Source organism: Corythoichthys intestinalis, chromosome 18, assembly GCF_030265065.1.
Source record: "Corythoichthys intestinalis isolate RoL2023-P3 chromosome 18, ASM3026506v1, whole genome shotgun sequence".
Lineage (NCBI taxonomy): Eukaryota > Metazoa > Chordata > Actinopteri > Syngnathiformes > Syngnathidae > Corythoichthys > Corythoichthys intestinalis.
In genome coordinates this window covers 18,179,728-18,194,869 of record NC_080412.1, presented here as the reverse complement: position 1 = coordinate 18,194,869, position 15,142 = coordinate 18,179,728, and the positions used below count along the sequence as shown (strand labels likewise).

Below are 15,142 nucleotides of genomic sequence, written 5' to 3'. Positions count from 1 at the left end.
TGTTGTGGCATGACCAAAAGACAGCGATTCATGCCCGACATCCCATGAATCTGACTGAACTACCGCAGTTTTGTAGAGAAGAATGGGCCGAGATTAGTCCTGATCGATGTGCCTAACTGATCTGCAGCTACGGGAAGCGTCTGGTTGAAGTTATTGCTGCCAAAGGGGGGGGGGGGTGGGGGGGGGGGCACAAAATATTAAATGTAATGGTTCACTTACTGATTTTCCCCCCTTCTGTCATTGTTTGCATGCTATCCTCATTAAAATATGAAAACTTTTAAATGTTTGTTGGTTTTGGTTAAAGAAGACAGTTTTTTTTCATCGGTGTGATTTAGACAAAGATCAGATCACATTTGATGGTGATTTAATGCAGGGATGTGAGAAATTCCTAAAGGTTCAGATACTTTTTCATCCCACTGTATGTGGGCATAATGCTTTGCTCAAGGGCACTTCGATACTGGCCAAGAAGCAAATAGTTATTTTTATTTTCTTTCTGTGGGACTTAAAGCATAATACCTTCGTCAACAATGTCCAAGAGAAGAGTAGCTACTACTATAATTAATGTATACTATAACTTGAAGTACTATCAGCAGCCATATGATTAGGAGATGCAAAGTTCAATAGAAGCAATATTTCTGATAGTATGTTTCATGTCCTCGAACTGATAACCTTTATGGCATCTGTATGCTTGGTTTTGTGCAATTGATTCATGGTGTTTCAAAGTGGGACAAGCAAAGACAATACAATACCAGGGCTGAAAGTGAGCCGAGTGAGACCCCAAAGGTGTTACTTGCTGAAAAAGATTGAGCGCGTTTCATTGTGATGAGAACATGAACATCGCCCAGAGAGCATGGATCTAAACATACTATGCATTGTGAGGATTTTAAAAGAATATAACTATGTATAAACATAGGTCATCACTTATTGCAGAAGTTTATACCTAACTAACAATTATACAAAGATGCATTGAAGAGAATGATGAGTTGATGAAATCATTTAAACAAGGTCAGACACCCTGAAATCCCACATTACCGAACAAAGCCTAGCAAGAACAGACTTTCACATAATCTACTGCAAACACCCCTTTAATGAAAGAACAGCAATATTCTCCAAAGACTTATTGGACCTAATCAGCCGTTGTAATTATCTTTAGTGATATATCTGTTTGAAAAGATCCTTGTGGATTTGAATGAAATTTGACTTTGACAGCATTGAACTGCACCGCAGCACTTTTTGTGGACCTCTTCCGAGACCAAAGAACTCCAAAGCCATCTAATTTAGCTACATAATACAAGATGTCAAGCCAGCTCCGAGCTATAGTAACAAAAAAAATGTCCTTACCCCAAGGCGGTCAATTACAGCTGCATGATCAAATATGTCAAATGATGCATAATACCCGGAGACAAAAAAAAAAAAAAAAAAAAAAAAAAAAAAAAAAAAAAAAAAAAAAAAAAAAAAAAAAAGAACTATCTCTTTTGCCTACTGTTTAAAGGCACTCACCCAGGGCTATTAAATGACTCATGGAATTTCACTAATGAAAAGTTTGGATTGTACGTATAGTTCTGCTGTTAAAAATGGACTCTTTTTGGTTAAGTTATCAGTTCTTAGTGATCTATTTAATGGCTAATACATGCAAGGCCATCCACTGTAAAATACATTATGAAAGATATTTTTGGATATCATAATTTTGCCTGATTGTTGCGAGCATTTATCGTTCAACAACATTATTTCTATTGTGCCAATATACTTTTGATTGTTTTCTGTTTATTTTTGTTTTGTTATTATAGGACTTCAGAATATTATCTAAAGCCCTAAAAAGATTAGTTTGCTGACTGAATTTTTAACTCATTAAATGCCATTGATGGCAATAGAAACCGTAGAGGGAGGAAAAGAAAGACAAGGGTATGACAGGGTCGGGTAAATCTAACATTTGAACTCATTGACTGCCATTCTCGGCAATAGAAGTCCCATTATTTTGACTTGGAGGGGTGAACGTCTACCTCTGTCAATGGCAGCCCGTGAGTTAAGACTTTGTTTAATTACTGTTGTTCGATTGATTTTTGAAAAATTAATTGCAACACCAAATCGACACATTTCCTGACCAAAAAAAGGCAGGACCACAACTTCATTCATGACCATAAGCATGTCTTTAGGGGCTAGCAAATGTAAATGTCTGGTTTTAATCTAAGAGATGAATATAAAGATGAAAAATACTCACCATATCCGTGTCTGACACAGGCCCAAAACTTGTCACATAAATGTTTGTCCTCACTTCAGTCACACTCTCTGTAAAAACCCACAGAAAGGAGCAGAACATATGACTCAGAGCAATAATTCTGATCAGTTTTACAAAAATGAATTATAAAAATGAATTTAAGGCTGTCAATGAAGCATTTAACTTAACCCCTATCAACTCATTGGCTGCTATGAACGCCAATCCATATGGACTGGGAGGCGCTGGCAGCGATAATGACTTGTAAATATTCCAGGACTCAATCCAATTGAAAATCTGTAGTGGACGTTGAAGAAAATGGTCCATGACAAGGCTCCAACCTGCTAAATTGATTTGGCAACAGCCTAGATTTGATGTCAATGGCAGTGAATGAGTTAATGGTAGTCAAGGTAACCAAATTCCATGTCACTATGTAAAATATTTTGGGCTGAAAAAAAAAAAGTAAAAATGGGTTTGGGGGCACGACTGTGCAAATCAGTTATGCTTATTAATATATTGTAGATACCAATAATTGCCAACAAATAATCACTCAATGGTGAAAAATTGACTCATTTGACAAAATTTCCTTGATCGAATTATTGGAAATTTAATTTTTTTTTTTTTACTTTGGCACAAATGGTCTGAAATTGTTTCGATATGAGTGTTGTGTGTAGCTGTGTGTGCTCTCTGACATGATGCCTTGCACCGGCTAGGTTCATACCGCAGGTCTGAATGCACAAATCCGATTTTTTCTTGTTTTTCCGACTCTAGTCAGGCATCAACTTGACGGTCTGAATGGGACAGATCGCACAAAAGTGGACCATTTCAAATCCGATCTACCGTAATGACTAGAGCTGGGAATCATTGGGCACCTAACGATTCGATTACGATTACGATTCAGAGGCTCCGATTCGATTATAAAATGATTATTGATGCACCCCACTCCTTTTTTTTTTTTTAATTTGTTTTGTACATTAGTTCCAAAATTGTTCAAAAATCCTCTCAGGCTAAACCAAACTACTATTTCAGTATCAAGTTAACATATAGCAGTAAACAAATATACAAAAATAACAGTAAATAAAAAACTCCAGTCCCCATTCTATATCAGCAGCTTTAAACTACTTTCAATTAATTTAATGTTGTGAATCAACCGTTAAAGTTGTTAAAATTGCTCCTGTTATTCTATAATTTCTCTTTTGTCTACTTTCAACATGTGAAAGTTTTAAAACTATTTTAAAGATAGATTCAAGTCAATATTTTACCGATTTAGGAGTATTTTAGATAAAAAGTTAATTAGGTTCGCTTGGAAGGTTCGCAACAACAGCCTTGCAGGGAAGTGTACTGCTTTAAGATGGCGGCCGTTACTAACGCCCGCATCTAGTTTTTTGTAGATGTGCTGGTAACGATACCGAAGCTATAATGCATCTAGTCCTATATAAATGATATCTACCGTAACATAATGTGGCTTGTAGCAGCTTTTCGGCAGCAGTCAGGTATGTTGTTGTTTTTTTTTTATCTCGTGGCATGAGTTGAGCTAGAGCCGTGAGTTGAGCATTGGCGTTACCCGAGGGGCCGGGTAATGAGAAGCATGATGTTTAGCTACTCTCGCTCCGTCCCTAATTGCGTACCGAAGACCGCGCGGCGCGCTGAGTGTGTCGTACTTCTGCTTTACTTGGCATATTTCAATAATCGGAATTTGGATGTTTGTGAATCGTTCTCGAATCTTCCACGGCCGAATCGCGAATAATCTAAGAATCGGAAATTTTGCACACCTCTAGTAATTACCCAAATATAGCGCGCACCCGTGTATAACGCGCACCCGAAATTTACCTGTAAAATCTACGCACTCTAATTTTAGCACCAATAAATATGAATCTCATGTCTCAAACTTGAATAAAGTAAGCGGTTGCAGCGAGTTTTAACACAATTCACCCGCGGAACTAATGTTAGCAAGTTGTGTAGTTCCCGGGGGGAAGAGTTTAGTTAAGGAAACAGCCGGAAGTAAACAAAACGTCTCCCGCCACAGGATGCAAGATGTACGTTGTTACTTTGTGAGTTTCAATGTCAATAAAACAACGTGGCTTGGCAGACTCCAGTCCTAGCTCGCCACACGGCCAACATTTATACGAAACGGATCACTGTATAGGTTCTCTTCAAGACAAAATAGCCGTGTCAAGCCGGCATGTTGCGACAAGGTAAGAAAATTTACCGGTAAATACTGGTAATAGATGAATAGTACAACAAAAGCATTTTAATTTTATTAGATGTGAAAAGTATCATCATGCAAACAATTAATTACAACATGAAAGTTGATTATTATATCACTGTCGTTCGGATCAGGTGTTGCGCTGGTCCATGCTGACATTGGAACATGAATCTTGATGAATCTGTCTCCCTCCCTGTACCTGTGTATAATACGCACCCATTATTTTACAAGTGCATTTTGGGAGAAAAAAAAGCGCGTTATATTCAGGAAATTACGGTTGGTTACTTTCGTATGTGGTTAAAATCCGATCTGTGTCACATTTTTCCAGAATGTGGCTGCGGTTTGAACTGTCAAGTCCCCCGAATCGGAATTCACGCAGCAATTACGTCAGTAAAGAACGGGAGCGACAGGGCGCTACGGTAGCGATGGAGCAATGCGTTAGTGTCAGCGCCAAGCTTGAATGCGGCTTTTAGCTTGACAACAGTCATAAAATAATAAAATTGGGAGTTGGGGGATCTGTGCTCCAAATGAGCAATACTTCAAGATTGCTCACACGGCCGAGAGTCGGGGCATACTGTCAGTATATGTGCGCGTCATGCACGCACAGTGCGTACATGCTATCAATCCATATAAACTTGGAATATAAGACTAAACGGGAATAATTTTTGTCTGTTATTTGTGTCCTCTGTTTGGAAATCAAAATATGATCACTCTAGAATGACATCGAGCATTTGTTTTGATGCTCCTGTGCATGCGGGTCAGTTTGCACAGGGCATCTCGGACTGCGAATTAGTGCGCATGCGTGATACTTGAACGGGCTGAATGGAAAAAGGCAGTCTGAACGGGCACGCTAAAAAAAACACAAATGACAAAAAAATCGGAATTGTGCATTAAAACCTTGTGTCCAAGTTACTACTGGAATTGCAAATAGTGCTCTTCGTTGAGTTTTGCCTTAACTCATTTGCTCCCAAAAACGTATAAATACATTCTATTTTTAATTGTTTCAGTGTCCCAGAGACGTATCTATATGTCTTTTACGTTTTTTTTTTTTTTAAACAAAAGACATCTCTGGGTTCTGATTCAACTTAGCTCCATAGAACAGAGCTGAAAATCAATTTTAAAGCAATAAAACTGGCCACTGGAGGGCAGTAGCGGATTTGGTAAGACCCGCAACCCGATTCAATGGAACGGACAGCCGGACTGCTCGGCCGGGGCGACGGCGGAAGACGACCAAATGGACGTCCAGGATGCCAGGCGGCGGACGACCGACCAGAACGACCGGGGCCACCAGTGCAGCGGACGATGGCGTTGAGTCCGTGCTGCTCGCCGAGCAGAGCCCGCGCCGCCGTGCTCGGCCGCTCGCGTCCCCCGCACCCTCCAGTGTCCCGCACAGAAACGCGCAAAGCCAACACTAGTTCCCCCTCAGGAACACAAGTTCCCCAGGCGAACTCTGCCACGAGGCAGTGGTCACCGCAAAAGAAAGACTAAAAAAAAAAAATCCATCTTCATGAGACAGGCGTCGATGTCGGAAAAGTTTACCCCGGTTGTCGCGGCCACAACAGCATCATCTCTCAGTTATGTATAAATAAATTGTTACTTTGCTATCAAAAGCTGTATTTGTCTTGTTGTTTATGTTATTTTATATTTGAGATGTAACCAAAGCATAAAATAGTTGTGTTAAAGTGAAAGTTATGATTGAAATGTATGCTTTCACAAAAAGCTCAATTTCTCTGTTTTTTCATCAGAAATTGGAAAATTGGTCAAACTAAGCTATTTTCTAATGCTGATTTCTAAAGAATGGAAAAAGATATGAACTAACTTTTTGCCTGCTGAAAGAAAAGAGTCTAATCTTTTTTTTGGTGGGTTCCATGTTTATATAGTAGTAGGACAGAATTTTCTGTGGGCCTTGCAAAATCAGTCAAAATCCAGTAAAACGGCAGGGAGCGAAGGGGGTTGCACCGGTGAAAATGGCAGGGAGTGAATGAGTTAATTGTCCCATAAATAGACAATTTATAACGATCAATTGAATATCATCCCTGAGAAGAAAGAGAAGCTAGATCAGTCTTCATTGTGGCAAGTGAGCTGATCAGTTTTAAAGACATGGCTTCATCAGTGTACATCGACATCATCAAATAGGATTATTCAAATATAATGATTATCCAATGTATTTCTGCTCATATTCTGGACTAATTCCATGTATAATTGCACATAAACCTTGAAATGTCTAAAATAATCTAACGATTATTAGTGATTTCATTAAAAGTTGCTCCGTTAATAAGAATGGGAAAAACTCCTCTAAATCTTAATGCTTTAAGTAGGACATGAGCCAAGAGTAGTGATAGACCAAAATTTGTCTGCCTCTTTGCGGGTTGAATCAGCTCCTCTGGGGCGGTTATGTGAAGCAGGCTTTTGGGCTCTTGGTGAGACAAATAGCTTCTCCCTGTAGCACAACGACTAGAGAGTGATGAGGCTTTTATCCAAAAGCGAAAGAGATACTTTGTGCTAACTATGTCCCAGACCTAATAGACCACCCACAGGTGAAGTCTCCCCTCCTCTGGCGAAGAACCCCCATGAGAGAAACGATCTACTTCCACATGAATCATCCCCAAGACACAAATAGTTCTCGGAAAGTACGTGATTATCACCATGTCGCGTCAGCAGTTTGCATGGCATGCTTCGGTGGAGAAAGAATGACTCTGCCCTTTTTTCTGTTCACAACAATGCTTCACAGCATTAATGGCAAAGTGAATCAATGTTGCTGAAATTTAACTGGAACTGAGTTTTCAAGTTCTTTACAGTCTAATTATCTGAGGTTTACATGTGATTATTTCTTTATTAAGTTGGTATGTGACATGATCAGAGGTGGGTAGTAATGCGTTACATTTACTCCGTTTCATTTACTTGAGTAACTTTTTGAGAAAAATGTACTTCTAAAAGTTTTACAAAGCCATATTTTTCACTTTAACTTGAGGAGATTTGTGAAAAACAAACGCTACTCTTACTCCGCTACTTTGGGGTACACTGGTCGTTGCGTTTTTCCTCTTATAGCAATCTTTCAACCTTTATAAAATATTTTCAAAACATTTATGATAATTTGTCCACTGACGACTAGTTGAATGACACCTCTTTTATATCTTGATATACACTCACCGGTCGCTTTATTAGGTACACCATGCTAGAACTGCCTCAATTCTTCGTGGCATAGATTCAACAAGGTGCTGGAAGCATTCCTCAGATAGTTTGGTCTGTATTGACATGAAGGCATCACACAGTTCGTGCAGATTTGTCGGCTGCACATCCATGATGCGAATCTCCCGTTCCACCACATCCCAAAGATGCTCTATTGGATTGAGATCTGGTGACTGTGGAGGCCATTTGAGTACAGTGAAATCATTGTCATGTTCAAGAAACCAGTCTGAGATGATTCCAGCTTTATGACATGGCGCATTATCCTGCTGAAAGTAGTCATCAGAAGTTGGGTACATTGTGGTCATAAAGGGATGGACATGGTCAGCAAGAATACTCAGGTAGGCTGTGGCGTTCCAACGATGCTCAATTGGTACCAAGGGGCCCATTGAGAGCCAAGAAAATATTCCCCACACCATTACACCACCACCACCAGCCTGAAACGTTGATACAAGGCAGGAAGGATCCATGCTTTCATGTTGTTGACGCCAAATTCTGACCCTACCATCCGAATGTCGCAGCAGAAATCGAGACTCATCAGACCAGGCAACGTTTTTCCAATCTTCTATTGTCCAATTTCGATGAGCTTGTGCAAATTGTAGCCTCAGTTTCCTGTTCTTAGCTGAAAGGAATGGCACCCGGCGTGGTCTTCTGCTGCTGTAGCCCTTCTGCCTCAAAGTTTGACATACTGTGCGTTCAGAGATGCTCCTCTGCTTACCTTGGTTGTAACGGGTGGTTATTTGAGTCACTGTTGCCTTTCTATCAGCTCGAACCAGTCTGGCCATTCTCCTCTGACCTCTGGCATCAACAAGGCATTTCCGCCAACACAACTGCCACTCACTGGATATTTTTTCTTTTTCGGACCATTCTCTGTAAACCCTAGAGATGGTTGTGCGTGAAAATCCCAGTAGATCAGCAGTTTCTGAAATACTCAGTCCAGCCCTTCTGGCACCAACAACCATGCCACGTTCAAAGTCACTCAAATCACCTTTCTTCCCCATACTGATGCTCGGTTTGAACTGCAGGAGATTGTCTTAAACCATGTCTACATGCCTAAATGCACTGAGTTGCCGCCATGTGATTGGCTGATTAGAAATTAAGTGTTAACGAGCAGTTGGACAGGTGTACCTAATAAAGTGGCTGGTGAGTGTATATACACACACAAATGTGCTAACTGCTTTACGGCTGAATGCTTTACGGCATACGTCACTTCCCCCTTTCCCCATTTAAGACGGAAGTCGATGGACGCTTTCGCATGAAATCAGCAAAGATGGCAGAGCAACAAGAGAAGTTTTTTCTGAGGAGAATAAAAAAGACGAGCTATCACTGGATGGCGTCATATGCTATTGTTTAGCCACAACTGGATTTATTACTTTATTATGATCCTGAAAACAGAAATGTTGTTTAATCTGTCTGCAGGCGATCGGGAGATTGATTTTTGATTTATTGATGATTTTACGACACTTTGCAGGTTAGCGCTGGTCTGTATGGGAAATGCAGCACTGGTCCTCATGCGAAAAGCAATCTTTCTTAAGACAAAGCACCATTGCTTTTCTCCACCGGCGTCGCTAAAACCGACCAAAACTGCAAAACTACCAAGTGTTTCTTTCTTGCTACATATTAAAATTTACTTTTTAAAATTTTTTTTTGCCAGAGATGCCAACAGCGGCTCTACCAGTTTCACCAATGAGACGTCGCAACAATAATCATATTACTCCAATTAACCAATCAGGCTCAAGCTTGCTGTTCTATGATCACGCCGGCCTATTCAATCACGTAGTGTCTTTAAAGCACCTTAAAAAATTAAGTATTTGACATAAAGCACTGCCGTCAACATGACTGGGATTTTAACCTCTGTCCCAGTTTTGGAGATATGAGCCTTTTAATTTCATAATAGGAAAGGTTTTCTACACTAGAGGGCACTCATGCTCTTTGGAAGAATGATGCTTCATTTTTGTAGATTTTTTTCTCTCGCTGGAATTCAATAATTTTTTTGCGTATTTACTTGGCTTAACGCGGTTATATAATAGCTTATAGTACAGTATATTTATAAAAATTTATATAGATAACTTTGCTGAGAAAAAAAAAACACCATTAGAAATATCATAAACAGTTACCCACAATGTTACTTATTACTTGAATATTTCTTTCACTAAATCTTTTTTTACTTGTGCTTGAGTACATTTTTTGGTTGACTACTTGAGTCATATCATTTTGAAATAACGCTACTCTACCCACCTCTGATAGCCAAATACATTAAAGTTAATCTTTCTTACACAGAAAACTTTCCATAATTGTAAGCTCAAAACAAGTTTGACCATTTCAAGGCCACTCATTGAAAAACAAACAAAAACCAAAACAACTACAGTTAATTTCCTGAAATCAATTTACTGTCCAGGCCTACTGTAGAAATTCAACATACTCTGAATAAGACAAATAAGAGACTCAAACGTATTGTGCCAGATTCCGCTGCCTGGTTGCAGCTTCAAAGTCTTGTAGCTTGGTGGTCTGTAGCCTGGTAGCTATGCTTGTGGCCTTAGCAGCAAGCAGTGAGGCAGAAACCACCATTCCAGCTGGATGACTGACTAAAGTCTGCTCAAGCATGTGTGCTTACTTTGTGGAAGATTTGGTTGAAATAGCATAGCTTTCTCGTGACATATGTAGGCTACTCACGAAGGAAGTCCTTCACTCGAGGGACAATGCGTCCATGCACATTTATCTGCACTTCACAGGGTTGCTAGTATTGGCGTGTCATCAAAACATTCGCTATGGCTGCCAATACACAGTACAAGTGCCTACAATAATATTACAGTCTTACCTCCCAGCCCTGGACGTAGTCTGTTGTCATATCCATCCAACAGTCTGTCTAAGATGCGGGTGAAAATTGTGATATTATTACTGTCATCAGGCAGCGGCTCTCTGTGTCCAACTTGGGCACTTTTGGATGAAATAGACAGAAGTTAGTACAAAAATTGTGTGAGAAAAAAACAACAATAAAACATGTAGCTATTTCACTTGGGTTAACTCATTAGATGCCATTGAGAGATAGATGTCCAATCTGTTTTGACTAAGAGGGGCGAATGAACCTTCCCAGTCAAAACAGATTGGACACCTATCTCCGTTTATGGCTCAGAGATGTGCATTCACAGACAAACTGATCGTCTGCTTCATGTGGACCTCCCATTTTTCATGAATCCCTACAACATTTGTTATTGTTTTATGCATTATAGAACAAACTAAAGAACTAAAATAGCTTGAGACTAATAAATTAACAATCTCGTTCAGTTAAACTGTCTGAGAAGTGTCATAAAACTCTGCCGAATAAATACAGCATGGTCTAGACGTTTTTATCAAATATCGCATTTTCTACATCAATTGAATTTGTTAAAAATTTCATCACATTGTGGATTGATAGTTGACATACAGTGGGGGAGAACAAGTATTTGGGAATTTGGGTATATGGGAAAACCCATTGGCAGTGTATCAAATACTTGTTCTCCCCACTGTAAATGTTACCAAGTTTCTATCAATTTGACAACTCACATTATCTATCAGAAGAGAATTGTGCAACTATAGAAAGACCATCATTATATAGTTAGAACTATCATGATTTAATGAGTTCGGCCTTTAATTAACCATGAATCCCCAAAGGGCTAAGATGTCTAACTAATTCCCAATCAGCAAACACTCCATGCACTGATGTCTTTAAAGCACTGGCTGATTAAAGCCTAAAAATATCAATGATAGTCTGGTTTAGCATACTTCTTTATGAAAAGATGACATATGACGACCAAAGTTAATGCAATTAAAGAATCTAACCGTTCAAATTAAGGCTGCAACCATTAATTGATTAAATCGATTAGAATCAATTAATAGATTAGTGGTCAACTAATTTGATAATCGAGTTTTGCCAGTAGCTATGAGCAGTCCTCTTTGGGTCCTTGTTTGTATGTAATGTGAGGCTGCACGTGCATGCCAGTGAAATTAAGCTAATTGTATTGTTTGTATTCTTTGTTGGTGAGATGTTACTAATTAGCATGGAGCGCTAAAATAGTTGGCAATTATGCTAATTAGTGTCTTAAGTGTTCGTTTGTATTGTGTTTTCGAGAAGCATATTAGAACTTGAGTTATTATTAGATAATAAAGTTGTCTTTTTTTTTTTTTTTTTTTTTTTAAATAAAGAAACCACACACATAAACAGCTTAGCATCTCCTTTCAACACAAACTCAAACTGTAAGTTGTCATACAAGTGGGTGTACTTTCAAATTGGATTTGGATTGTACAGTTAAGTCAGGAAGCTGTAAGAAAATATTATTTTTGAAGGAAATGGTCATCCATTTAGTCTTCATTAGCCTCTTTCACACATATCCTGGTGAATTCCCTTGTAAAGTGATGCGGGATTTACTCGCTTCATTGCTTTCACGCATGGAGAGATATCCCGGGAATGAAAACATTCACAGATTTTTCCCATGTTGCCCACTTGGCGCTCTCTGTGCGGGGAGGCGCTGTTGGCGCGATTTTATTACCCGGACATGACGTCATTTTTTGATTGGCATAGGCTGTCACGTTCTGTTGGTCAGATCTTGTTTTGTTGTGGGAGCGTTCCTGACGTCGTATCTGCAGCCAATTCAAGCTCATCAAGACTGTATTTAAGCCCAGACGATCCAAGGGAAGAGGGCTGAGATATTAACTTGCTGGGCACCATTCGACACCTTGTACTCTCGAATTTCTTGCATTTGCTCGCTTGTTCGTCCGCCGCCCTTGTTTTGAAATCCCCTACGTTGTGCTGGTATTTGAGTGGATTTGTTTCGTTGTCTTATCGGCTCTCTGCCTACCGCTTAGGTTAGTATTATTGATCCCCGTCGACCTACTGTCACGGACCCATTGTGTTATTCCCCCTGTTCAGCGATCGCTTGTATTATAGTTTGTATTTAATGAACCCTTGAATGCATCCCTCCGCTGGTTTCTGCTTTGAGGTACAACCTTGTTTCCAAAGTTTGCGGATCCTAACATCGGCAACAAAATAAACCACACATTTTCAAAGATGGACGATGGACTCTCTTCTTGGGCTCTACGATCCAGTAGCAATTTAATTTCTTAATGTTTTCAGTTTAATTTTGCCATTTCCAGTTTGCCATGTTGATAATTGTGATGTTTGTTTACCGCTTTTTGTCTTACTGCGAGGAAAGAGGAAATGACGTTCGACCTGCCATGATATTTACGTCATCAGCCATCGCGCTGTGACCCGGGAATCAAACGCGTTCTTTCACACACGCCTCATCACGGAAAAGTCCCGGACATATGACTAAGATTTGACCCGTTAAGTATTCGTGTAATCACCGTGTCAGTCGACACGGAAAATTGCTTTCACACAGACGGGCTATCCGTTTAAATCCCGGGAATTTTAACCGTGTTCAGGTATATGTGAAAGGGGTCTTTTGTTACAAACAAAATGCCTACAACAACTTCAAGTTAAATTGTGAAGGTAATTGAAAAAAGTGACATTTACCCAATTAATCGATTATAAAAAGAATCGTTAGTTGCAGCATTAGTTCAAATGTAACAACAACATTAAAAAAGCAAACAATAACATTTCTCTATAGATACAGTGGGGCAAATAAGTATTTAGTCAACCACTAATTGTGCAAGTTCTCCCACTTGAAAATATTATTGAGGCCTGTAATTTTCAACATGGGTAAACCTCAACAATGAGAGACAGAATGTGGGAAAAACCCCCAGAAAATCACATTGTTTGATTTTTAAAGAATTAATTTGCAAATCATGGTGGAAAATAAGTATTTGGTCAATACCAAAAGTTCATCTCAATACTTTGTTATGTACCCTTTGTTGGCAATAACGGAGGCCAAACGTTTTCTGTAACTCTTCACAAGCTTTTCACACACTGTTGCTGGTATTTTGGCCCATTCCTCCATGCAGATATCCTCTACAGCAGTGATGTTTTGGGGCTGTTGTTGGGCAACACGGACTTTCAACTCCCTCCACAGATTTTCTATGGGGTTGAGATGTGGAGAGTGGCTAGGCCACTCCAGGACCTTGAAATGCTTCTTACGAAGCTAATCTTTTGTTGCCCTGGCTGTGTGTTTGGGATCAACGTCTCATCTTCAATGCCTTTGCTGATGGAAGGAGATTTTCACTCAAAATCTCTCGATACATGGCCCCATTCATTCTTTCCTTTACACTGATCAGTCGTCCTGGTCCCTTTGCAGAAAAACAGCCCCAAAGCATGATGTTTCCACCCCCATCTTCACAGTGCACACACATTCTCCCAGTCCTCTTCTGGATCATCCAAAAGCTCTCTAGCGAACCGCAGACGGGCCTGGACGTGTACTTTCTTCAGCAGGGGGACACGTCTGGCAGTACAGGATTTGAGTCCCTTGCAGTGCATTGTGTTATTGATAGTAGCCTTTGTTACTGTGGTCCTAGCTCTCTGTAGGTCATTCACTAGGTCTCCCCATTTGGTTCTGGGATTTTTGCTCACTGTTCTTGTTCTCATTTTGACGCCACGGGGTGAGATCTTGCATGGAGCCCCAGCTCGATGGAGATTATAGTGGTCTTGTATGTCTTCCATTTTCCAATAATTGCTCCCACAGTTGATTTCTTTACACCGAGCGTTTTACCTATTGCAGATTCAGTCTTCCCAGCCTGGTGCAGGTCTACAATTTTGTCTCTGGTGTCCTTCAACAGTTCTTTGGTCTTGGCCATAGTGGAGTTTGGAGTGTGACTGACTGAGATTGTGGACAGGTGTCTTTTATACCGATAATGAGTTAAAACAGGTGCCATTAATACAGGTAACGAGTGGAGCCTCGTTAGACCTCGTTAGAAGAAGTTAGACCTCTATGACAGCCAGAAATATTGCTTGTTTGTAGGTGACCAAATACTTATTTTCCACTCTAATTTGGAAATAAATTCTTTAAAAATCAAACAATGTGATTTTCTGTTTTTTTTTTTTTCCACATTCTGTCTCTAATGGTTGAGGTTTACCCATGTTGACAATTACAGGCCTCTCTAATCTTTTCAAGTAGGAGAACTTCCACAATTGGTAGTTGACTAAATACTTATTTGCCCCACTGTATCTATTACGTGTAGTTACATTAGAACCACAATTAAAAACAAGACTACCTCATGCTATTCATGCAAATTTCACAATATTAGGGTTGGCACAATATAACGATATGGTGATATGTCCACTTTGTATTCCAGTAGGTTAATGAAAGGCTCCGGCATGAATATATTGATTTTAAAAGACTGCACAACTTAGTAAAGGAACTAACAGGTTGCTACCAAATTTTTCCACAAGCCCAACATTTTCTAATAACTCAGCAGCTGCCACTGTCGGTGCTAGATGCCCAACTCATTTTGAATGAACCATTCAAAATGACTTGGACGTCTATCAAATGCAGGCAATGAGTTAAAAAAAAACACTTATTTGTTCATTACAAGAATATACAGCAGTGTTGCTGTATTTATTTACAGAAATGTTGCACTGAATTATTCTTTTTTCTTTAATGGTTGTATTG

The 15,142-nt window shown here is 39.6% G+C and overlaps 1 protein-coding gene across 2 annotated transcripts in view; it reads right to left on the bottom strand.

The window, feature by feature from the left end:
- The window catches only part of gabra3 (gamma-aminobutyric acid type A receptor subunit alpha3), a 166,270-nt gene that overhangs the window by 48,081 nt on the left and 103,047 nt on the right, over positions 1-15,142 (bottom strand). For both annotated transcript variants that reach the window (XM_057820346.1, XM_057820347.1), the window contains exons 3-4: positions 10,423-10,541; positions 2,219-2,286 (exon numbers count right to left, since the gene is read on the bottom strand). In XM_057820346.1, coding sequence (XP_057676329.1) covers positions 2,219-2,286; positions 10,423-10,541 — 187 coding nt within the window. The remainder of the gene's footprint in view (positions 1-2,218; positions 2,287-10,422; positions 10,542-15,142) is intronic.